Source organism: Tetrao urogallus (genome assembly GCF_951394365.1).
Source record: "Tetrao urogallus genome assembly, chromosome: 1".
Lineage (NCBI taxonomy): Eukaryota > Metazoa > Chordata > Aves > Galliformes > Phasianidae > Tetrao > Tetrao urogallus.
The window spans coordinates 187969473-187993233 of record NC_136813.1 but is presented as its reverse complement, the minus strand read 5'-3'; the positions used below and the strand labels follow the sequence as shown (position 1 = coordinate 187993233).

The following is a 23761-nucleotide window of genomic DNA, read 5'->3' as shown; positions in this document are numbered from 1 at the left end:
GACTGATGCATTCTGAGGTTGATTTCGGGGGTTGCTTGAAGCAGCAAAAACTTAGAATTGCAGAGTCCTGATTTGCTGACTCTTTCAGTATGCAAGAAGGATCTTTTTCTTCTATACCTAAGGACTTGAGCTCTTTAAGTTCATGACTCTAAATCAATTTAGATGGTGCCTCAAAGCATAGAGTCATGAAACTGGAGTGGGTCCAGAGTGAATTAATCTGAAATTAATTTGATTTTGAAAGGCTCCATCTGGCTGTGTTTGGAAAAGGCATTTAGACGGATATATAAACAAATGATCATCTGTATTGTATATGCCAGATGTGGTGTCAAAAAAAATGAAGAAATGGTTTTAAAAAAATCAGCTGAGGGGGATTTTGCTATAATGATACTCAACTTCTTAAAATTACAATTGCATCATACTTTGGACAATAATCTTTTCTTATATTGCGATTAGTAGATGGAGGCAGGAAGAGCAAGCCTGATAGGTTATTTTGTTATAAGTAAGAAAATTGAATGTCTCAGCTTTCTTTATTTCAGATCTCCCATAAATAAACAGCTAACTGAAACTAGCTCTACCCTTAATATGGGCAGAGCTGGGATCTTCCATTCCCTTTATAAAGAAGCTATTTAGATAGCGCAGCCATGTTGGATGTGAACTGCTGACCTCCCTCCCTTTTGGGAACTATGGAAATAGCTCTGTGCTCTGTGAAGCTCAACAGTGAGCAGGTATCATTGTATGCGTACATAAATGTGCCATGGCTTGAAATAGGTTGGGTTGTAAAGTACTTCCTACAGCAATTGTTTGCTTTTAGTCTGCCGAAACCACTGATGTGTTTCTGAACAAATGCTTGGAGGACTCTTGCCCATCTTCCCCATCCCTCCTCAGCTCCAGGACACAGCTGGCCACGAAGTAGGCAAGTCTTTGTGAACCTCAGAACTTGCAGATGACTGCCAGGCTGAAGATAAGAATGCTGAAATGGTATCACATCATTAAATACTACATTGAAGTTTTGGGGGGAAAAGGAAGAAGGGCGTTGTGCAGCAACTACATACATTTTGAGCAGTGTTTGGGAGAGAGAGAGGCTGGGGTTGTTGACAAGAAAACAGATGTTCCTACGTGTCCTGAATTTTAAAAGCCTGATACTGTTCTAATTTGATTGTTGGCATGTCACATATATATGTGCATTTGGGAGTAATCAAATACTGTTGTGTTTTTTTTTAAGTAATACCTATAAATGTTAAATAAATAAATGCCACACAGAAAAGAGTATGCTTCATTGCAGATATGTGGAATCTCTAAAGCAAAGCATTAATAATCCACATTGTTAATACTGAGCAGTCAGCTACTTCAGATGCAACTTCATAGGAGAAATCGTGTCAGACGGTTCTCCAAACCTGTAATGTCCTTGTGCAAGTGCGTGAGCATTCTTTGTGGTACTGTACAGCTTCCAATAATGAGGAGTGGGCCTCTCTGCAATTTCAGTCCATTTTAGATATAACACAGATATTTACACAAAAGGACAGCCTCTGCCCAAGGAGGTTACAGTGGGAAGAGACAGTGAGGAGTATGATAGAAGTGAAACAAACACAAAGTCACAGTCGTTGTTTGTGAGCATCATAGTTGTGGTGAACTGCCAAGGTTCTCCTCTAGCTAAAACAGAGATGCAAAAATGATTCATAGAAGCCTTTGTTAATGCTGAACTCTTCAGGTCAAAACCAGATGTGCAGGTATCCACCTGTGAGTTGGCCAACAGGAAAGAGATTTTTTAAAGTCATGCATTTGGTATTTTTTGGTAATGTTTAAACTCTTGTGTTATTTTTGTATTGCCGCATGGAGCTAGATGTACCAACCTTACAGCTGACAGGGGCAGACTCAAGTTAGACTGAAGATTTAATGATTTAACATACAAATCCTGCTCTGGAAGCAAAACTGACTTCTTGGGTAGTTGCCTGAGCAGAGCTCTGTCTTGCAGAATGGTGATGCCTGGAGGACCTCATCCAGACTGGGATTAATTAGCTCCCAAAGCCTGCAGGAAAGGCCAGAAGACCAAAGCGGGGCTAATACACAGCCTGTCCATGAAGATCTCCAAGCACTGTTAGTCATTCTTGTCATGTGTCCTTAGAAATCAGTCATCCTCATCCATGGGAGAACAAGATGGGGATCAAACTCAAGAAATCTAGGGGGTGGGCTAGGCTTGGCGGCTGTCTTCTACTGAACATTGAGCTTTTCCTAGTTCCAGTTTAGTAAAATCTACAGGCCAGTGTAGGCAAATACTTAAATATACTGAAAATAGACCATTGTAAGTTTTATCAGCATAAAAAAAAGATACTACTCAGTTCTGACCTGTACAGATGGTGCATTTAATTGTTTGCTGCCACTATTGGATGAACTAGTAATGATATTTTAATTTGTTCCTAAAATAGAAGACTTTAAGCAGCTCCTCCTCTCCCTGCTTACCTTCCCTTCTACACAAATTCTTTCCCTTGTTTTTATACATGTGCATGTGTGTAATATAAAGTAGGTATTTTAACTTTTGTGAGTTACTCCACTTTCATCCGTGTGTGCAGCACAAGCACATCACAAAGCACTACTGCATGTTCTACAGAACAACTTCTAATTATAAAGTAGGTCCATACACCAGTGGGAAGAGTTGAGACAGTTCGAAGGCACTGCACTGAATATAATTTTTTTCCTTTGTTTTTTTTTTTTTAAGATAACTTTGAATGTTGTTTTTTTGTTTTTGTTTTTGTTTTCTCTGTAACAGATATGCAGAGCTTTTGTGACATTACTGCTGATTGCCTCTACAGTTCTAGGAAGCGTTACCAAAAGTACAACATTAAAATAAAGTCATTTGCCTTTAGACACATATGCAAGGGATCTTCACACTTTGGTCTGAAACTCCAGGCCTAAATCAAGCTGTTTTGGAATGGAGGTGATGCAGCGACCCAGAGGCCAGAATCAGAACAGTCAGAAGCCTCCAGAGGTACATAGTTAGCAGTGAGCATGGGGAGATGACAGCCAGGTCGTGATCTCGTTTGCTTTGGTGAGCACAGCTCTTAGGGCTTCTTTTAGGAAGGCAACAAGCCTCAACACAGTGGAATGAGTGCATGTGCCCTAACGTGCACCGCAAGTGCACGCAGCAGTTGCTTCTTAACATAGATATTATGATTTCCTTTGTATCCTCGTTTCCTTCCTGTAATACTAATGAGGAATCTCTAAAGAATAATTTATTTTATCTCCGCTGTGCGCTGATGTATGTACCTTGTATGTGGATGGTTCAGTACTGTATCCAATTCATGTTACCCTTAGCAGCACGTTTTCTGACCCACCTGTTTGAAAGATGACTTCCCACTGCTTCTCCTTCTCCCAGCCTGAATGTGTTCACTCTGAAATTTTTTTTTCAGCATAGGAAAAGGGTTTTTTCCTCAGATTATCAAGGGTCCCCCCGTGTGACATGGTGCTACTTCCTCAGCCTGCTGAAAACTTGCATGTAAGGCAAGAAAGTGAAGGCATATACTAAATTTGAAGTTTATCAGAAAGCAAGTAGTCCTTTCTAGGACCTATGTTTTACCATGGTTTGTTGTACACAGAGAGTTAGCAAAGCTGAGCTGAACACCGACTCCAACAGAAAACAAATGACTGTGAATTTGAATTGCTTGTCAGGACAGTAAAAAAGCCTGTGTTGTCTTAAGCAACATTATGCTTTTACAGATAATTTCCACAGGCATAAAAGCAATGCAAGAAAACATCTTTGCATTTACTGTTCAGTGCTTATGTGAGCACTTGAGTATTATTAGCTATTGACAAGAATAAAATCTCAGCATTGGATGCCAGGTATTAAAAGCCATCAGAATTGTTTGTGTAGCTCGTGTGTGAGTGCAAGTGCTGTTGCTCTCTGCTGGATGGATGAAGAATTACTTGTCTCTTTGTTACAAGGCTCTACGAGTCTGTAAGATGAAGTAAAGGGGAATGTTTTGCAAGCTCAGAGTTTTGGTTCCCTCCTGAAATTGCAGTTGGCCTTCAGTGTAGCATAAAGGCAGCTTAGTGAGTTGTACAGACACTAAAAGTTGTCACCTTGCCTATGGGCGCAGAGAAACCTGTCGAAAATTGCTTTGTAGACATCACTACAAACGCGGCACTGGTCCCACTGTGTGCTTCTACATTAATTGGGTATGATGTCAGAGTCATTCAGCAACTGCCAGTATGGATTGGTGTAACTTTATAATAATTAGTGGTAGTGGTGGTTTATAGTTCAGCCAAAAACTGTACAAGGCATTACAGCGGGTGCAGTGAATGATTTATGAAACATCTTTTCCTCCAAGCTGCTGTTGAGGTACTGCTCTGTGAATACTCTTCTGGAGGTGACTTTTTTTTTCCCCCAAACACAGGTATTTAGTCATTCACAGCTTACAAAAAAATAGAATGGCTTCTATTTTATTTTATTTTATTTTATTTTATTTTATTTTATTTTATTTTATTTTATTTTATTTTATTTTATTTTTTGTCAGAGGTTCTGGCCCTTTTTTTGCTGGCCAAAATCCAATTTAGGTAATTACATTCTGTGTCTCTAAATCCCAGCCCCCTGCAGTTTCCAATGGAGTATGGTATTGTTCTACCCTTCCTGGCTGAAATTGTTGTGCGATAATGCTCCATGTCATTAAACAGCTGCCGTCTGTCACCTTACAATGAAGTCATTCCTCTCTAAACAATGAGCTTATAAAGCCCTTTTGAGTCCTTCCAGATAAAATTTGCTCATAATCCAGCAGTTTGGATTTTCAAGCATGGTACGGTGATGGTTTTTCATCTCTTCTGCCAGCAGTTGAAGTCCTTCAAAGTGATGGTGTCCCTTTGGTGCTCATCCCATATCCTGACAGTGATCACACAGCTCAAATGTAAATATTTGGTACTGTAAAACCTTGATGCCTGCAAATGTCTTTGTGCCAGGCTGGATTTAGTAATCTTTACACTTCCAGCTTCTCTGTCATCATGCTTTTCTTGTCTTTTGATGCTTAGGAGTTAAATGTTCTTCCAAGGGATGCTGTTTGGTCGTTTACTGTTAAGTTGGAAAGGGAAAATCTCCAACAAAACAGCAAAGCAACCAAAGTAGGGTGAGGAATGCAAGAGAAACTGAAACAATTTGACTAGGACTGAAAATGGATTTAAAACACAGCTTTCACGCAAACCTATTCAGTCCCCATAACAACAGGTTTTCAGCACCTAGCTTGGCATCTTGTTCAGGAATGGAAGTGTGCAGGGATTAATGCTAAATATATTGACAGTGATGAATTTAAGAGGGTTCCTTTTGATTCAGATTTTGTTCCTTAAGACTGCCCTCCTTAGCAGTCAGTGCACTTTAGCAGTCTTGCCATAATGACAGATATGAATGGGAGAGGCAGAGAAGGCATCTAGTGGGTTTTGCCAGTGCCCCTGCTTAAGCAGCAGTGATATTAAAACAATCTCTAGCTCCTCAAAGAGTGGCCCTGTCAACTTGCTGAAATGATGGAATGGTAGTTAGGTTATTAGAAAGAAAATTGGCACAAATTGAGAGAGACGATGCTCTGGCAGCGACCACAAGCAGCCAGCAACTCGGTGGCTTAATCTCTGCCCTCAGGCTGTTCTCTCCGATACAGATGACACCTTGTCAGCAAAGATGATGTGCTGGGTCATCCCAGAGTCCAATGGGCTAAATTGGCCGCAGAGGGAAGGGTTGCTGCGGTGTAGAGACAGCAAGCCACATAATCTAATTCTTCTCTTTCTTTATGTATGTCATCATTTGGATACTGACAGTAATTGTCAAGGGATTCTCTTCTTAGTAGTATCTCCTAGCCACAGCTATCTCTACACTCTTGTTCGCAAGAAATGGTCCTAAGCTTTCACAAAAATTGCTTGAAATCTCTTGAAGACTTTAATGCGTGATTTCTTTTTTGTGTTGTTATTAAACAGTGTCCAAAGGAGGGCTGTGGAGATGGTGAAGGGCCTAGAGGACAAGGCATATGATGTGTAGTTGCAGTCCCTTGGTTTGTTTGGCCTCAGAAGGAGACTGAGGGGAAGGCTCATGGGATATTGGGATATTCTGTGGAATACTCTGTGGTTCTGTGATTCTTCTTCCTGGGTAAAGTGGGTGAGGAAAATGGGGGCAGGAAGCAACTGCTGCCTCTGGGAGTGAGTGTGACAGGGAAAAGTGACCAAAAACTATACGGCTGTTGGCCACTACAGGGTCTTTGTCCAGAGCAGTTCCTGCCAGAATGGTGAAGGTGGAGACTGGGAGAGAAGGGAGCTCATCTCTAGCAGAGTGAGTTTGTGAGGGGGTCAAAAATGTGTGACTGGATTTTGCATTCACCTGAACAAGCTCAGTGAGAGCTGAACTCTCAGTCAGGTGTGCTTTATACTTACTGTTCCTCAGTGCATGATTCAAGTATGCGGAAAGGATTTAATCCATAGACTGTATAAAACTGTTCCATTTTGTTGGATGATTTTTTTCATTGTTATCTCCCTTTTATCTACTTGTTCAGTTCATGCGAGTTGGCTGTAGTCCTCTACCTACTGTCAACTGTGGATGAGGATGCTTTTGCAAGTGCTGATGCCCTCCTTGAAATCCCAGCAGAGTTGGGGAACCGTTCTTCCAGAACCCTCAGTAGCATTCATTTGCACTGAAGTCAAACGTAACTTAATGAGGAGCCTGACTATGCTGGCAAAGCTTACTGCCCTCCCTCTAGGCTCAACTTGCCTGTCCCTATTTCCAAAACGTTGGCAGCTGAGTACAACTCCAACCCTATGGTAGGAAAGAATTATAATGAAAAATCTTGAAATTATGCTTGTGTTTTTTTTTCCTAAATCCGCAGCAGTTTGCAGACTGGCAGAGCTGTCAGAGGATGGTGGAATTAAATCCGGAGAAGTTTTAATGACTTGCCCAAGTTAATTCAGGCAGCTAGTGACAAAACCTGTCGCCTGGAGCATTGTGACACAGCGCACTGTAGCCTACACCTGCAGTCAGAGCGTTCAACCATCTTTATCCAATAAAGCATTTAAGGAATATGATCAGTGTAATTGCTCTTCGGCCCCTCCAAAGTAAAGAAAGTGTGTAAGCACTGTGTTGAATTAGAAGAGATCTTCGCCTGTGCCTGCACCTTTAGCTGAAAGCAGGAACTCGATGGTAATGGAGCAATTAACCTGAATAAACAGTTAGAAGTGTTAGGTTTTGTGGTTTCCTCAAAATTGTCTTGTTAGCAATGGAAATTGTAGTAGGGCTCTCAGTGGTAAAGGTGGTTTGGGTAAAGGAAAAAGCAAAGGAATAAACTTATCCTTTATTAAATACGACCTCTGCTGTAATTTGGGGCTAACACAGTAATTACGTGTGGATTTCTTAAAGAAGAGATCCAACAGAGAGAATGGATGAAGGGCATAATTTAAAAAGGAACTCAACTCATTTTTTAGTGTAAACAAAGCAAAGAACAAATGAAGTGAAAAGTGAAGCAGATTTCTGAAGGAACAGTCACCTGAGCACAGCACAAAGCTGCAGGACGCAGTTGCTGCCTTTTCTTGTCTTTGCAGGTACAAAATAGTGTGGGAGTATCTTCCTCCACTATTTTAAGCTATAGGTCAGGGATTTATTTTTTCTTCCTACTAGGGAGGTTGTTTTAAGCATTGCATAGACAAATAGGAAATCTGAAGAAACAGCAGAATGTATTTTTCCAGAGCTCTGCATGTCGTGTGGGTGCTCAGCACTCCATGGCAGCCTTGAAAGTTGCTCCCATTGTGTATCATTAGAAAGAGTCAGGAGTTTTTTGTTTCCTAGAGTCTGAGGTGGGGATTGTTTAAGGTATCAATGGAGGTGTCTCATATTAGGTCTATGTAGAAAACACAGCTTCTAATGGAGAAATCACAATGGCTGCATTGGTGTTCTTGGGACCTGCAGAGAAGCCTCAAAGAACATCTGTAAAACAAGAGAGGGCATTTGTGCATGAAACACGATAGAGAAGGCTGGGCCAAATCCTTCAGTCTGTTATTCAGGCAAGACTCCCACTAGGATCAATGGGAATTTTGTCTAATAAATGGGTGTGATAAATCCCATTGCCTGCTGATCCGTGTTAAAAGCACTTCACAAGTGACAATGCAGCTTCTTCTTGTTGGTTTACAGTCTACCTTTAATATAATTTTTCCTTCCTGCAGTAAGCAGGGCAAGTGCAGAAATTGCTAGGGGCATATTAATATGTTCAGGTGCCTTGCACTTCCAGGGAGATGGAGCACAGAGGATTAAAATTTGTCCTGGCATGTGTTCCAGCTGTGATGCAGGGGTATGACACAATGCTGTTTCTTCCTTGCCCTTCTTGGCTTTTCTTTTTTCACACATGAAATGATTTTGGTCTGGTTGTACAGATCTCAGGCTCTTCCAAGCCTTCCTGTGGTCACTTTCTTTTGAATAACTGTCAAATGGAGAGCGTGTAATTGAAGCCAAGTTTTTCAGTAGTGGCAGGTGGCTCTGAGATGCGTGAAGGTTGGGATGATCACCTCTCAGCACTGCTGAATGTGTGCCTTCTCCTCACTACCCTCAGCGGGAGGATGGGAGGAGTGCACTGAAAGTCACATCTCATTGGTGTTCCTCCTTGAAATTCAAGCATCCAAATCTAATATCACTTACAGAATCTCTAGCCAAATTGAAATTATCATCCTTGATTATCAATAGAAGCAGAAGAGTTGGGGGGTTTATTTTTACCTTCATTTAGAATTTAAAATTCTTTGTTTTCTTTACAAGGACGTACTCCTCCTAAATCGTAATATGTCACATGTCTCAGAGAGCAGGGAATTTTTTTTGGTTGCTAAGTTCTTTTCCCCAGCAGAAGTGTGTAGCTGTTTTGAAGTTAGCTGTACATCTGGAGATCAGATAGGGGAACAATTTACAGGGTGTGAAAAATTTCAAACGCTTCGTGTCCTCTGCATGGAGAAAAACTTTCTGAAGCAGCATTTTAATTTTCCGAGCAATTTTACCACTGCTTTCTCCTTTTGAATGGTGCATTTTTGTGTGCCAGGCTGCCATAAACAATGTGCTTTAGACTGGCACTTTCCAGACTGCTTTTCCTTTTTAAAGAGTGTAGGCAACTAATCGGCAGCAACCAGCCGCATAGCTGGAGTGTTTTCCATTCTAGGCAATATCATACTAATTTGATGCACACATGGATGCTTCACACAATCTGCAAATTCATCGCTGGCATCTTGCATTAGTCATCTGACAGATTGCCAAGTGTTTCATATTCCTTTCATGTGACTTTATTACAAAACACACACACACACACGCACACCCCAGCACTGCCTTATTTCTGCCAGTAGCCAGTTCAGTGAGAATTCGCAGCAGTTCTGTTTACAACGGCTATGGAGAGAAATCTGTACTTACTTGCCACACTCCTCTGCTTTAAAATGCAAAAGTACTGGCTTGCGTGGTGCAGCTCTCTTCTTATATAATGACATTAAGCAGCAGCCTGCAGAGAAAACCAGACTCAATGAAAAATGTAATCTCATTGTTTTTTGTACATAATACTTATGCTATTAATTAAATACCGATTTTTTTTCCTGCTCTGTGCCAATTGACATCATCTTTTGCATCTAGTGCACATGAAAACTGCGTAGTCTCCTAACTTGCCTTTTCTTTTTCATCTCTTCTTCCACTTTCTAGTAACGGCACAGCTAACAAGATGAATGGAGCTTTGGATCATTCAGACCAACCAGACCCAGATGCCATTAAGATGTTTGTTGGACAGATTCCCCGTTCATGGTCGGAAAAAGAGTTAAAAGAACTTTTTGAGCCTTACGGAGCTGTCTACCAGATTAATGTTCTCCGAGACAGAAGTCAGAACCCTCCCCAAAGTAAAGGTACAGTAGTTGTACTCTGTTTGCTTTCAGGGATTTTTTCAGTGATCTTACTTGCCTTTAGAATTTCCAAAGAGGCTTGCATCTGGGCTGTCTGTTTTGAAGCATACTGTGTTGAGCTATGCAGCATTCCTAAGAGGAGAGAACTCCTGAATACCTATCGATTGCTCTCTTCCTCTTCTTCTTAAATTGCAGTTTAAATGTCTGTTATCTGGAAGCGAGCATTCCAACTGTGCAAAAAATAACAAAAAATTGCCATCCTTGTTTAAATTATTATTGCCAAGAGACATGGAAACCTGAGCGGTCACTTTCCCAGGATTAGCTCATGAAAAATATAATTTTCTACTTCCTTTTGTTTCCTCTCTTTGCACCCCAGGTGGGAATGATTTTCAGGATACAGATCAGAAGGAGGGAAAGAATAGCAGTGGGCTCTTGCTACATCATTGCTCCAGAGGCAATAGCAATTAAAAAATAGAATTGCCCTGGCCTTTCTCAAAAATCTGATTTCCTATTTTTGTGGTCATGCTAAAGGATTGATTTTCGGCAACGGTATTTTTCTAATAGAAAAGGATGTTTTTTTTCTTTCTGCAATTTTTCTGCCACATGCAAAGCATTTGTCCTTAACTGTATTGCTTTCTTTAGCTGTATGCCTATGCATATTTAGGCACGTGACAATTCTGTGTATTATATAATTATAACATAGTCTTATGTGTAGCCTTAAAGTGAATATTTTGTCTCACAGAATGTGTTTTTTTCTCTGTGTATTTTCACTTACAGTTTGAGATTGTCGAGTTTCATATATTAAATTGTTGCTGGCATTGCAAATAATTGGCACCACTCAGAGGCATTTGTGCTTGGTTGTGAAATGACTCGATAGTTACTCGTTTTTAGTCCTCTCCCAGCACTGCATTTAAAATCCTTTATGGGGAAATCTCGCAGAGTGATTCTATGGGCTAGCAGCTAGCTAACGGTGCAAAGCAGCACCCTCGAGATTTCCAGTTCAGTGAAAGGTGATGGCTGTCACATGCAGCATACAGCACAACTCCGGGTGCTCCCATGCTTTGTGCACAGCTCTGCCCAGGCTCAGCATTTCCTCCTCTTTGCTGTCCCAATTTAAGCAGTCTTGTGCTTTGAGTGATATCTTTTGATATGTTGTTTCTGCTTAAAAGAACAGGTATTTTGTCTCAGAATCATGGTGACATCAGGTAAAGGGCTCATAGGGGTACCCTGCTGCTTATCAAGTCCTGTACTAGATTGCTGTCTTCCACCAGTACTGCAGAAGGTATTTGTTATTGCAGTGTTTCTGTTCTGCTTCCACCTCCCTCTGTTCCCTAGAAGTGATGCAACTGAGCGTGCAGCCCCCTGCTCTGTTAGCCCGGTGCCCTCACCAAGTATCTTTTCCTTGTAACACTGGATAGAAGGCAGCATTAAGAGGTCAGGCAACTGGATTTTCAGCAGTCCAGGCTGCTATGGATGAGCAACTCCTACTTAGTTTAAACCACTAAAATACTGAACTTTGAGACTTGGCCATTTTAGGAAGAGCTGATTCCTGGTCCACAGAAATGCCTTCCCACTAAAGCAGTAAATGAGGTTAGAATGATATTGTGGTTAGACAAAGGAAAGTCAATTATTCCCATTTTTGTAGTGTTTTCCATTATACGTACCTGTCCATCAGGCATCTGGAACACATAAGGATTAAGCACAGGTCATGCAAATCATTGTAGACTAATTATGAAGCCTTGTAGTCCCTGTATTCATGAATAGCGTTTTGTTGTTGTTGTTTTGCTAAGATTCTTTTCAGCCGCTCAGACATGATGCTGTTATGTCCCTTCAAGCATTAGTGTTTTAAGAGTAAATGAAATTAATCCCCCCCAAAAAACAGAACAAGCTTCAGACTTATATTTCCCTGACACAGCAGTGAGGTCCTCCGGTGGTCAGCTTTTCCCTTGGAAGCTGTGGAGTAGCCTATCTCTGTGCTTCCTCCTGGCTGAGGCTGCCAGTGAAGCTGCCAGATATAGAAACCTCTTGAGTTTCATGTGGGTATCTTTTGACCAAGAATGATCTTTATTTTCTTAATCCAGAAGCACAAAGGAGTCTGCATGAGAGATTAAGAATCTGTTACAAACAAAAAAAAATCAATCTGAAAAATAGCTGATAGTCTTGTTCTCATCACAGTGCATGAGAAAGGCTTTGCCTGTGCCATGTAATTGGTATTTAATAGCATGAATTGCTGTGATGAAAATGCAAGTTAGTGTTGCTACACATTTGGGGTTGGGCTTGGCTCTTTTCTTTGAAGAAAGAAAAAAATTTTCATTTTTGAAAGATTTTTCTTATACCAAATGAGGGCTTTGTGTTGTTAGTGTGGCTGAAGGGGCTTCTGCCATTTGCACAGACTTTTCCTCTGATGAGCTGTTTATGAAGCAGCAATCCGAGTGTCTCCCAGTTCTGTCAAAAATAACCATCGGCTGCTTCTCTCTCTCCTGCTGTTATTAAGACTGCCTTTCATACCCTCAAACGACAGACGGCCTAGTTCATTGCTTTCCTACTTCTTGTATTCCTTGCCAGCTCTGAAAAGCTGAAGCTGAAGGAAGAGAAGTGGAAAGCCAAGTTTGATGGAATTGGGAAAAATAGAGAAAAAACATATTACTTCCACAGAAATGCCGCTTCTGTGCAGCTTTGTTAATTTGGTCTTATACCACAGGAATGGCTGCATTTCAGTTGGTGATAGCTGGAATATCCTCCTTAAGTAGGAGACTCCTCGTACTGTCCAGAGTTTGCAGCCCTCTGGTTCTTTTCAGACGAGCGAAAGAGCTCAGCAAAGTAATTTGACTTCATATGTTTATCCCCTGTTGTTTTGTAAGACTTCTTCCTCTTTCTGCAACAAGAGAAATCCAGGGGATTAGGCAAACACTATTCACACACATACAGAATAAAATAATTGTTCAGGAAATCCTGTAGCACTGAATTAAATGGCACTTTCAGCTTCTGAGGGCTAAGGGGATTGAAAGTCTCAGCAGATCAGCTGTCTCTGCTCCCAGTCCATCTTACCTCCTTTATATAATTTATTCTGGGTGGATAGGTAACTTTTTCAGGCCAGTTGTTAAAAAGAGCTCCAGTAATACATATCTCCACCTCTAATGCAGTGAGCTCAATGTGAAGGTAGCATCCAGCATCACCAAGGCTTCTCCTCTTCCCCACTGTTCTCAGAAGATGGAAATATTTCTCTCACTGCTTTTGTTTCAGAGTTGGAGTGCTGACACAGGCAGGTGGCACAGGGCTGCTTAGCTCTCTGAGATGTAGCAGAAGAGCCTTGGGTTGGATCTCCAACATCGTTTTTGTACCTTGCCCCCATTTCCATACCTGTTAATTCTTACAGGGCTCAAGGACCCATGAAGCGTGAGGCTGAGCCTGCTCGTGCAGGAATCTCCCTCCAGGAAGCAAGTAAAGGCATATGTGACAACCAGCTCTCTCTTCCCTTGTAGCCTTTTGCATACCCGTTATCAGATTAGAGGTAGGATGCTGAGTGAACAAGGACGTGCTGTAGTTAAAGGCCAGTGTTTATTATTATCCTATTTAACATGGTAATTTAAGTCTACCGAGAAGCAAGCAGGAGAATCTGATAATGAGGCATTCATCTGCTACATACAGGTGAGACAGGATCGGCAAGGCATATCGGAGGCAGAAGTTATCTGATTGCTTGGGTGTAGTTGTGGGTATAAGCAGGCCCTTCAGAAGTCCTCCATTGTCTGCAGTGCATCCTCCAGTCCATCGAACCCAACACTCCTGCTCAGTGCCCCATTCCATGTGGGGAAGGGGGAGATGAGGGGACTCAGGCAGTCCTGCATGGGAATGGAGCAGAAGCACTGCTCCATTCCCATGGAGCCCATTGTGCCCACTGGTGGGCACAGGCCCACCATAATTATTAGCAAAGGTGTTAACCAAGTGCTCCTTGCCTACCATTTCCACGCCATTCAGCTAATTGCACTCTGCCTGCTCCCAGAAACAATTTCAATGCGCTGTGTTTTGCAAAACTATTTTAGAAGTTCCCTTCAGCCAGCACTGCAGGAGACAGGGTTTCTCCACATATTTTCTGACTGACATATTTTCACTGACATACTTTGAGTTTAGGATGTTCTCACAGGTTCCCATGAGTGTTGTTTAGCTTTTGAGATCTGATGAGTTGTGTCCTGAGCATGTACACTGCAGGGGTCAGGACTGCAGCCATTGGGCATGCATATTTTAGACTAAATTTTAGTGATCACAGTTGAGAGATCTTATGTTACAACTCTGGGCTTGAAATCTGTCATGCACTGAATTAAAAAGTACTTCTTTTTAATGATGCCTTGTACACTGTGTAAAGTATCGTGCAACAAAGACTGGCAAAAGCCAAATTCTGCTGTTAGATGCAAGCACAACAGGGCAGGTGATCAGGTGATAAAGTCAGATTTTCGACTTTTTGGTTTCTGACCTTGGGGTGTTTAAATTTAATCTTTCAAGACCCTTAATTCTCGAATTTTATATGGGTTATAAGTAGCATTATAAAATATACTGTAGATGTGAGCTGATTTTTGTAAAAGGTAATTCTTATTCTGCAAATCTGCTGGAGTTTTCAAGAGGTTTTTCTGAGAGTGGACAGGTGTGAAATTGTGTATATAATCAAGCTGGATTTCCCAGGGGCATTTCACACAGCGTCACAGGAGCCTGATGCACACGGCTGCTGGTGAAGCAGGGAAGGGCCCATTTTCATACGGAGAAAGGAGCTGGTGAGATGATCGAGGACAGATTAGAATGGGGGAAGGTTACAGGCCAAGGGAGAAAAAGGGGATGATGATTGGAGAACCACAGGGACTGGTATTGGAGATCGATACTTTTTCACTCTCTATGTAAATGGCTTTGACAGAGAGAGAACCACTAAGTTGTTATCCAACTTTTTGGATTGTGCAGAAGGCGCTGGATGGAGGAGAAGGTAACCTGGAGCAAAAAACCTCATGCAAAGAAGCTCAGGTAAAATGAACCATGGGCAGGATGAGTAAATTTGAGTTTTGAGTGAGCGCAGGTGTTGTGTGAGTATCTTTTTCAAAGATTCAAGAGCTGGAGAGGATTTGAAGAGTGCACATACCATAAAAGTACTAACATGATGTTTTGTGTCCGTGTGGTCAAAAAGGCACTGAAAATGTGGAGCTGTATAAAGGGAGCGTTGAATATAGCTTTCAAGGAAATACCATACCACTTAAAGAAGGATTTTTTTGATCATGTTTTAAACTACAGTTACCAATATTTAGCACCGTTCTATAGAAAGGGGCAGAGGTCCAGAGAAGAGCAGCATGATTTTGTATGAAGGGTTAAGCTATGGTGAAAGGTCTAAGAAGGTTAACTTGTAAAGGGCTTCAAGCATTGACTTACAAGAAAGCTAAAAGAGAAGAAGCTGTGGAAGAATACAGGACTGTACCTTGGTCTGGAAAGAAAAAGTTATAAGGGGATATGATTGAAGTTTGTTGAAGTGCATACCAAAGGCAGGAATAGATCAGCTCTTTCAATTAATATCAAACCCTGGGTCTGCACAGCATAGACTCAAGACTGAGAAACAGCAGGCCAAAAGGAAAAAAAATCTTCCGAAGTCAAACTTTCTTCTTCCACATGCAGCATAGAGAATGGTCTTCCAGAAGCAGCAGTAAGAAAAGTTCAGAAATGAACTTTTTCTTGCCTCCATTTTGTGTTTTGACATGGACATGCCTGGAGTTGTGTTGGACATGACTGCTCCCCACATCCAGCACAGTTTCACCCCGTAAGCAAGATGGGCTGCCAAGGCTGTGCGCCTGGGTTATCTATGCGCTGCTTGAAGAGGAGCTGAGGTTTCTGGTGACCCCTGATATTTTTGGATGGCTTTGAAGAGAAGGAGCAGATGAGGTTAATGTCCCGTTCCATACTTGATTGCAAACCTGTTCTTCACATAAATCAGTCTCACTGTATATTCCCATTATTGACTATGGCAAAAAAGTCCTCCGCTGCAATAACAAAATGTATCCCAGCAAATCCCATGTTGTCAGATTGCAGAACTCCTGGAACATCTTCATGCAGATCCTGTAATGAGAGCAGGGGTTTTTGTGTTTGTGTGTTTGCAAAACAGGAACAATAGAGGAAGTTGGGAGGATTGAGTAGAGAGTGTTTCTTTGGTTGTGATATTTGAAGAGAGAGATAGCATGTAAAACCTTCCTTATCCTTATTTGTGATGCTGTGTACAGCAGTGAATGACTACAGAATTAAGCTCTAATTTAGGCATTGTTTTTCTCTGTCTTTTTACTGTATTTATGACAGAGGAAGCTTGGTCCAGAAGTGAGGACTTGAGTTGTTGTTTTAAGGAATTTAAAAAGTAAAATGTCTCTAGGGGATTAAAGTAGATTGCTTTGGGGCTCATCGGCTGCACTTTTTTACTGCAGCCTAATGTGATTTGTAACTGTCTATGAATTTTGAAAACTGAGCTAAGACTGTATAAGAACATTGCTAATTAAATCTATGCTGAAAAAGTACATAAACTGGAATGAACTTGAACAAACTGCGTGAATCAGTTTACTTAACTAGGTAGAAAACCAATACCCAGGCAAGCCCTTAGAAGCACAGAACTCCATAATCAATTGCGGTTTTCTTAATAGATCTCTAATGTTCATGTCTGATAAACACTTGGAGAAAAGATGCATTATGTAATAGGATACTTGAGCTTCAGTTCAGACTTTAAATAAATCCAAGCACTTTCCAGGTACCTCTGAAAAAGCTGTGCCAGAGACACAGCTGAAAATGTGTGCACAGTTTTTTCTGATACTTCAGGATAAACAGTGATAACAACAACAACAAAAAAAAGCCAAATAAAAAGCATATTTGACTTTTTTTTTTTATATATATATTTAAAAGCAATTGAAGGCTAATGATTGAGAAATAAGGAGCTGAAAATATAGTGTCTTTTGTTAAGACAGTGCTGGAAAAGAATATCTCACATGGTCATTAAAAAGGCAGGCAGAGCTTTGTTATAATTCTGACTTCTTCAGCACACCATCCGGCATTTACTTACAGAATATTTGAGAACTTCACCAAAATAATCCCAAATGTCTTAAAATATAAATGGGTAATCTGTTTTTAGAAATGCTGTCGTTGTAGCAGAAAGCACACATGGAGAGGCAGTAAAACAACCTGAACTTTCAATATCATTGAAAAAACAGTTAATCAAATTTCATTCTTGAATCTGAATAATATGCCCAACCTCTCTCTCTCAAATGTACAATCTCAAAGGCAAAAATTGTAATACATGGAGAAAATCTAAGTCAAGTAATGCACTTGCACTTGCACTTAGCAATTCATCAATGGATATAATCCCCAGACATAAAATCACATACATGTTTAAATATTTTTAAGAGCAATGCATACATTTAAAACATGCACGTCTACAGTAAGGCAGGACAACCTCAGTTTGAAATTTATGGTATCCAGTTTCTTCAGTTGCATAGTAAATCTCATATCAATGAGTTTTGATCCCAGCACCCAAATTCCCTGTTTCCTTTTTTTATTAATTGAGTAAACATACATTACTTATCTGTTACCACATGAAATATGTGTGCTTTTCTTAAAGAGCAATGACTTCTAAAACTCTCTTCATTATGTGTTGCTTCTAGTTCCGTTCATTGTTAACAGTTGAGACATTTGCTCATGACTTTATTAGGAGGTTTCATGAGGGATTTGAACGTGAGTCTGAAATCTTCACACACTTTGGCATGGAACTCAAAGAAAGCGTTCTACGACTGAGCAGTGTCAGAGTAGATGTGGTTGTGAGCTAGCTTAGTGAGCATGCATTTCAGCTACACTGCAGCTTCCAAGATTAATTTGTCTCGTTGCTTTTGCACTGTACTCCTGTCGCCCCACAAAATGAGACACTGGTGCACATGCACACATGCACACAAATAAAAGCGTAAAATTAAAAGCCACAGTTTGAGAAGTTTTGCTCGTGAAAAGAATTCAGAACAGGAGGAATTTTTCCATCACTGCTGAGATGGTGTGAGCAATACTTATATATTACAGCGCAGATAAAGAGCCAAAAACCATGTAAAATGATTTAGTATAAATATGTCATCGATTTTCCTAGTTTTTGACGTGAATTTTAAATCCTGGGAAAGCCTTGAAAGGATGTCTGTTAATCTTCGACCTTTTAAAATATGTTACAGGACGGATGGTTGTGTAGCATTTGCAATGTGATTTAAATGCGAGTTCATTACTTTAATCTTTGCTGCATTGGACCTTGCTGCCCTGTATTTTTATTTGGGACAGGAGACAGAAAGTACGGTCCTGAGTATGCTTCAGTGCTGGCTGAACCCATAACCTGCTTAGTGCCAGTTGTCTGTGGTGCAGGAGCCAGGAAGAGTTAGGCAGTGCCAGTAGTAGTGTTGCAGAGCTTTGTAGACATCTGTACACTCCATCGTGCACTGTCAGCATCAGCACGTTATTTCAAACAAGTAGCAAATAATTTCCTAGGGACCAGGTCTGTTAATGACTTCTAAGCCAGGCTTGAGCTTAACTCCAGCCAGTGATACATGGCTGCGTGTGCCATATAAATCTGCTGGTCTGTCTACCTCCATGAAAAAGGCATTTTCAGGAATCTGTGACTCCTTTCATAAGCAATTTCTAATTGCTTATAAAAACACTCTAAGCTCGTGAATAAATTAAATTTGAATGTTTCCAGTGAATCTTTTCAGGTTTTCACTGAACCTAATTACTGTCTCATCTATGCCCATGAGTATGCAGTTTTAAGTGGGACGTCAGACTTCTACTCTGCAGATTAAACTTTGTGATGCATAAATCCGTTATTATTTGTAGTGGAAAAAGCTCCAGTGTCTACTATCGCATGGTTTTAATTTAAGATAATGACTGTGTTCCAGTCATACATTCTTTCAGAAGAGTGAGATGAGCTGGAAAGAGGTGGAAGAGGTGGTTTTATAATAAACCGTGTCTCTTATTTGCCTAACTGAACTGGGCAAATTCATTTGAAACAATAATTATCTATCCTAGTAGCTCAAGATGTCATGCTTTCAATTGCAATTTTCGGGAGCTGTACTGCAACAGGGAGTGGATTAATGTAGGGTACTGCTTGAGACATCGGGGCTGTACGGATGTGCGAGGCACCATGTGGAGCAGCGCTGCTTGGCCACACTTCTTGAGCGTTTTGCAAAGGGAGACAAATATCAGCACACAGTTGTTACCAGCTGGAAAAAGTGAGATGCACAGGGCTGTGGGATGTTTCCCAAATTGCTGAGTGACTTGGAGCAGGCAGCCTGGATGAAATCTGCTGCCTTCGTTTTCAGCACTTGAATCTCTGAACTCCATCAGCACAATGATTTTGTGATGTTAACACTACCCAGGTGAACTCAGATTGGTTTGATCAAGTATGAAGTGGATATAATAAGGACCACTGCCAGAAAAAAAAGCATGTACCAGACACACAGGCACTGAGTCCCACTCCTTCCATGTCTCCCTCAATTAAAATGGGTATTAAACAGTAGGTCTCCTTTTCATTTGCAGATCGTGACATATAAAATCATTGTAGATTCAACATGGACTGTATTGAGTAATTCCTCTGGTGCTTCATCTTCTGTAGTGCAGAGGGTTTTGTTGTCATTGGCTCAGTTAGATTTTTCTCATTGTCACTTTCAATTCACTTCATGGGCATGGGGTAACTATCTGTGGAAGGGAAAATGCTGAGACTGAGAGCCTCTTCTATCAACTCTCAATATAGGAGTTCTCCTTTGATGTCAGCTGTGCCATAAGAGCTGTATGAAGTCACTGGATGGGTCCTTATCCAATAGGTCTTGAGCTTGACCAAGAGGATGAAAATCATAGAATCATAGAATGGCTTGGGATGGAAGGTACCTTAAAGATCATCAGTTCCAATCCCCTGTCATAAGCTGGTTGCCACTCACCAGATGAGGCTGCCCAGGGCCTCATCCAACCTGGCCTTGAGCTCCTCTAGGGATGGGATTAGTGAGAGTATTCATTCCCTTTTTTTATTTAATGCTACAAAAAGCAAGCTTTGTCAGGCCTTGATGTTAAAGAGACATGATTACATCAAATGTTTCTCATCCTTACATTTGCTTGCTCTTACAGAGATGGAGAAAATGAGCAAAGTTTACTTTTGCAGTTCTAGAACTTAGGTACAGAGAGCTTAAGGGTTGTGGTGGAAGGTCTGCCATACAAAAGGGCCTGAAATGTTCAGTGTGTGTATGTGGGGTTTTCCAGTATGCTCACCTCCATCACACTCAGCAAGTTTCGTGTACCTGTGCCCATCCTTTCAGTACTGCATTAAACTCTCCAAACAGCTATGTGTATTTGTGCACACTGAAGTCTTGCTTTGCTGTGGGACTCGATTATTTTGGCTTGGAGTTTTGGTGTAGGTTTGTTGAGTTTTTCAATTGATGCCAGTTTCCAGTTTTGTCAGTCATTTAGAGTACATTAAGTGAGACATGTGGGAAAGCAGCTGGGACTGTCACTAACATCAGTGACCGTGGGTTTTGTCAGTAGCTGCGCTCAATCAGGTGCTGATAGCTATCACAGAGCATGGTTCCACACCATGACACTGATGTGCCCCATAGCTATTAGTAATACCAGCTCTTGTGTGAAAAGTAGATACAAAATTGTCTCAATGCCATAACCCCTTCGTGTTTTTTGGAAGAACTGAGCAAAACGCTGCACCAAAATTCTGCTTTCAGAGTGCATTATCTCCCAGCCCTTACATTCTCCAGTTCCCAAGTGTTAGCTTTCCTTTCCAGTCCTCAGCTACTAGCATGCCTTTCTGCGCCTCGTTGCTTCCTAGCTCTCACATGGGTATATATTGAGTTAAAAGGTGCTGTGTGAAAGTGGGGAGTTGTTATTATCATTATCATTATTATTTTAGATGCTGCAGTCTAAGTAGCTCAAAAGAATCTCACAACTAAAGGTCAGCATAGCTTGTAGGTTTACACATGCACAGTACAAGTAACCTTCAGAAATTTCCTCATGACAAGATAAGTGCAGCAATTATATTTAAATGAGTGCAGGAGAAAATTTCACTGTAAACTACATTAGCTGAAGAGTGTATGCCATAAGAGGATTTAATTGAATTAATGTTACTATCAAATGCTTCATCTAGTGTATTGCCAGGTCTCCTTATTACTAAAAATAATATTTGGCTCCGAAAGACCCCTGTTCAGCTAAGCACACAGCCCTGATGACTTCAGCAGGTGATTAAAGTTGAAGCATGTTCTTCATTGCTTTGCTGAATAGGAATAGGCTTGGAGATAAGAGCAAATATCAGTGTATGTACGTAAAATGTAATCACCTCACCTGCTACAGATGATTTTCCAAGCATCTAATGCATTTGGCAGTTGTAAGTGGCCATCCCAGCTGCCATGGATGGTGGCCAGTACAGTAGGGCATGTGTACAGTAGGAGTGGGGCTGGGCAGTGGGTGTTGATTGAACAGGCCCTGCTAACAAAAGCAGGGATTGATCGTGTTGGAGAGGGGTTTTGTTGAATAATGCCGCTGATATTTTTAATGCTGCCATGAATACAGGAGTCTCACTCTTGCATTATACAAAGATGCCACAGCGACATCCAGGAGGGTATTTTGTGTGACTTCCTACATAAAAGCAGAAATGCAAATAAACCATGTTAACATATTCACGTTATAGGAAAGCTCAGATGCGTGGAGGCAGAGTGACATAGCCAGAGACGTGCTTCCAGCCAGTGATAAAGATATTCAGAGTTTTCCCACTCTGCTCCTGTGCTTTAACCATTAAAGAGAAGACAGAGTATATTGCATGTTTCTGCAAAATATTTTTTAACAGTACAAATATAATTGAAGTATGCAAGTTCTTTATATTTGATATTATCTATTTTCCTTTCATATTCACTCTTTAAAAAGAATATATGAAATTTCAGAAAAATTTTCCATGCATTCAGCAACAAAAACAAAAAAGTGTTTTTTTGATGGAAACTGGGAAACAGCAGGCTGCTTTCTAAAGCAACTTTCTTTATTGTTGGCCAAATGAAATGGCAAAAGTTTTTATTAACCTACGCATCTTCCATTATAATGATCCAGATTTCCCTCCCGAAGTTCACCCACCCCTGTTTATGCATGCAGTTGACATTCTGTTACAGTCAGTAGGGCACATGCCATTCAAAGGAATTATAGTCTCTTCTTTGTATTTGTGTTTTTGGCTTTTTTGTGTGTGAAGAAGTGTAATTGCCCATGTCAACTGATGTTCATTACACAGAATTGTTTAGCTCTCTTAAAAAATCATTGATCTGCTTTTCCCTTGTGAAAATATTCAAGGTCTCAGTTCACAAAAGAGAAATCAGCATGTAAAGCAGGAGAATAACAATCTGTGCTGCAAGGAGTGGGAGAGCAATGTGCAGTGTGTTTAATGTCAGTAGCGCTTGCTGGCTTAAAAACAGAACAAAACAAAAAACATGATAAATATTCAGTAAAGTTGAGAAACATTATCACCATTGTGGCCAGATGTGATTTTTTGGAACAATCTTGTATAGAAGAGAGAGTAGGGATTCTTTTCAGACATTTCTTTGTAATGTTTTTAATTGAACATTCATTAGGTAGTGCCTCGCATCTCTTTTTCCCTAAGTTTTGTGGCTTCATTTTGTATTTAAGGGTATTGCAAAAGTTAATTTGGCACTGTGATCTCATGGATGTTGTCATGGCTTCAACTTTTGAAAGCTTCCCTAGAAGCACATTGCTTTGGGGATATATTTTTTAGGGAATTTTGACTCTTGGACTATTTTGACTCCCGAAAAATAACTATTTTGTAGGGAATTTTGGCAGTTTCTGGACTCAGGAGTGACGTATTGCCTGCACACAGTGACTCAAAGTGCAGCCGCCTCCACTGTGTGAGAGTCGTGCACTGCACACAACAATGGGACCCCAAATCAACAGCTCCAACTTTGACCATGTGTTCCTGTTAACATTTACTGTATGCATTGCAGATGCACTTTAACAGATTGTAAGACACACTCTACAACCAGATTGTTAAAATGAGCTTTGTCCTGAAACACTGACGGCACAAATGAACAAGATGGACTGAAAGCTGCCGTGAGACTGCAGAGTGCAGACGCCAGAGTTTTGGACACTTGTCAACAAAAAGGGCTTTGTGCATCTTTACTGAAGCAAAGATTTGTTCCTGCTGATCTTACTGTTCAAGGCTGAAATTTTAAATAAGATTTAAGAGAAAATAGCACAAAGCTCATTAGAGAATGAGTAGGAGAAGAGAATGTGCCTACTTCTGCCTTTTCTTTCTCATCTAACAGCCCTTCTCCTACATCTGCCAAATTGAGTGTGCCAGAGGAGCAGACTTAGAACTTTGGGTGGTGGATCACAGCATTGGAACAACTCCCTGAAACAAGTCTGGGGCTTGCAGAGTTGAAGCTTTAGTGACCTGAACGTGGGATGTACTGATCATGGAAAGTCTGACACTCTGGAAATGACAACGCGAGCAAGACTAAAAACTTGGCTCTGCCTCACCGGGCTACTCAACAGGAAAAATTCCAATACTTAATGTCTTGTTCGTCATCCAGAGCATGTAAAGAGATCATCCACTTAGGCCCCAGGTGGTTAAAAAAACTAAGAATTGCTCATCTTACTTATTGAAGTAGCTAATGTGCATTTCAAAGTGCTGAGATTAGATGTTTGCTTATGGGGGAAGGAGGAGTAAACGCGACAATTAATTTCAGTGGGACAATTTTTGTAGGAATAGGTGTCTCAATGACTGTAGGTCATCTGCAGTTGATACGATAAGCCTGCTTATTTCTCTTATTAAGTCAGTAAACCATTTACATGAAAATGGCAATGTCTGGATTCTGCGAACAGCCCTTTCAGA

The 23761-nt window shown here is 40.8% G+C and overlaps 1 protein-coding gene across 13 annotated transcripts in view; it reads left to right on the top strand.

The window, feature by feature from the left end:
* CELF2 (CUGBP Elav-like family member 2) overlaps positions 1 to 23761 on the top strand; it is a gene marked incomplete at both ends in the record, with an annotated part of 367040 nt that overhangs the window by 230033 nt on the left and 113246 nt on the right. For all 13 annotated transcript variants that reach the window (XM_079532577.1, XM_079532586.1, XM_079532587.1 and 10 more), the window contains one exon: positions 9668 to 9864. In XM_079532577.1, the coding sequence (XP_079388703.1) occupies positions 9668 to 9864 (197 nt within the window). The remainder of the gene's footprint in view (positions 1 to 9667; positions 9865 to 23761) is intronic.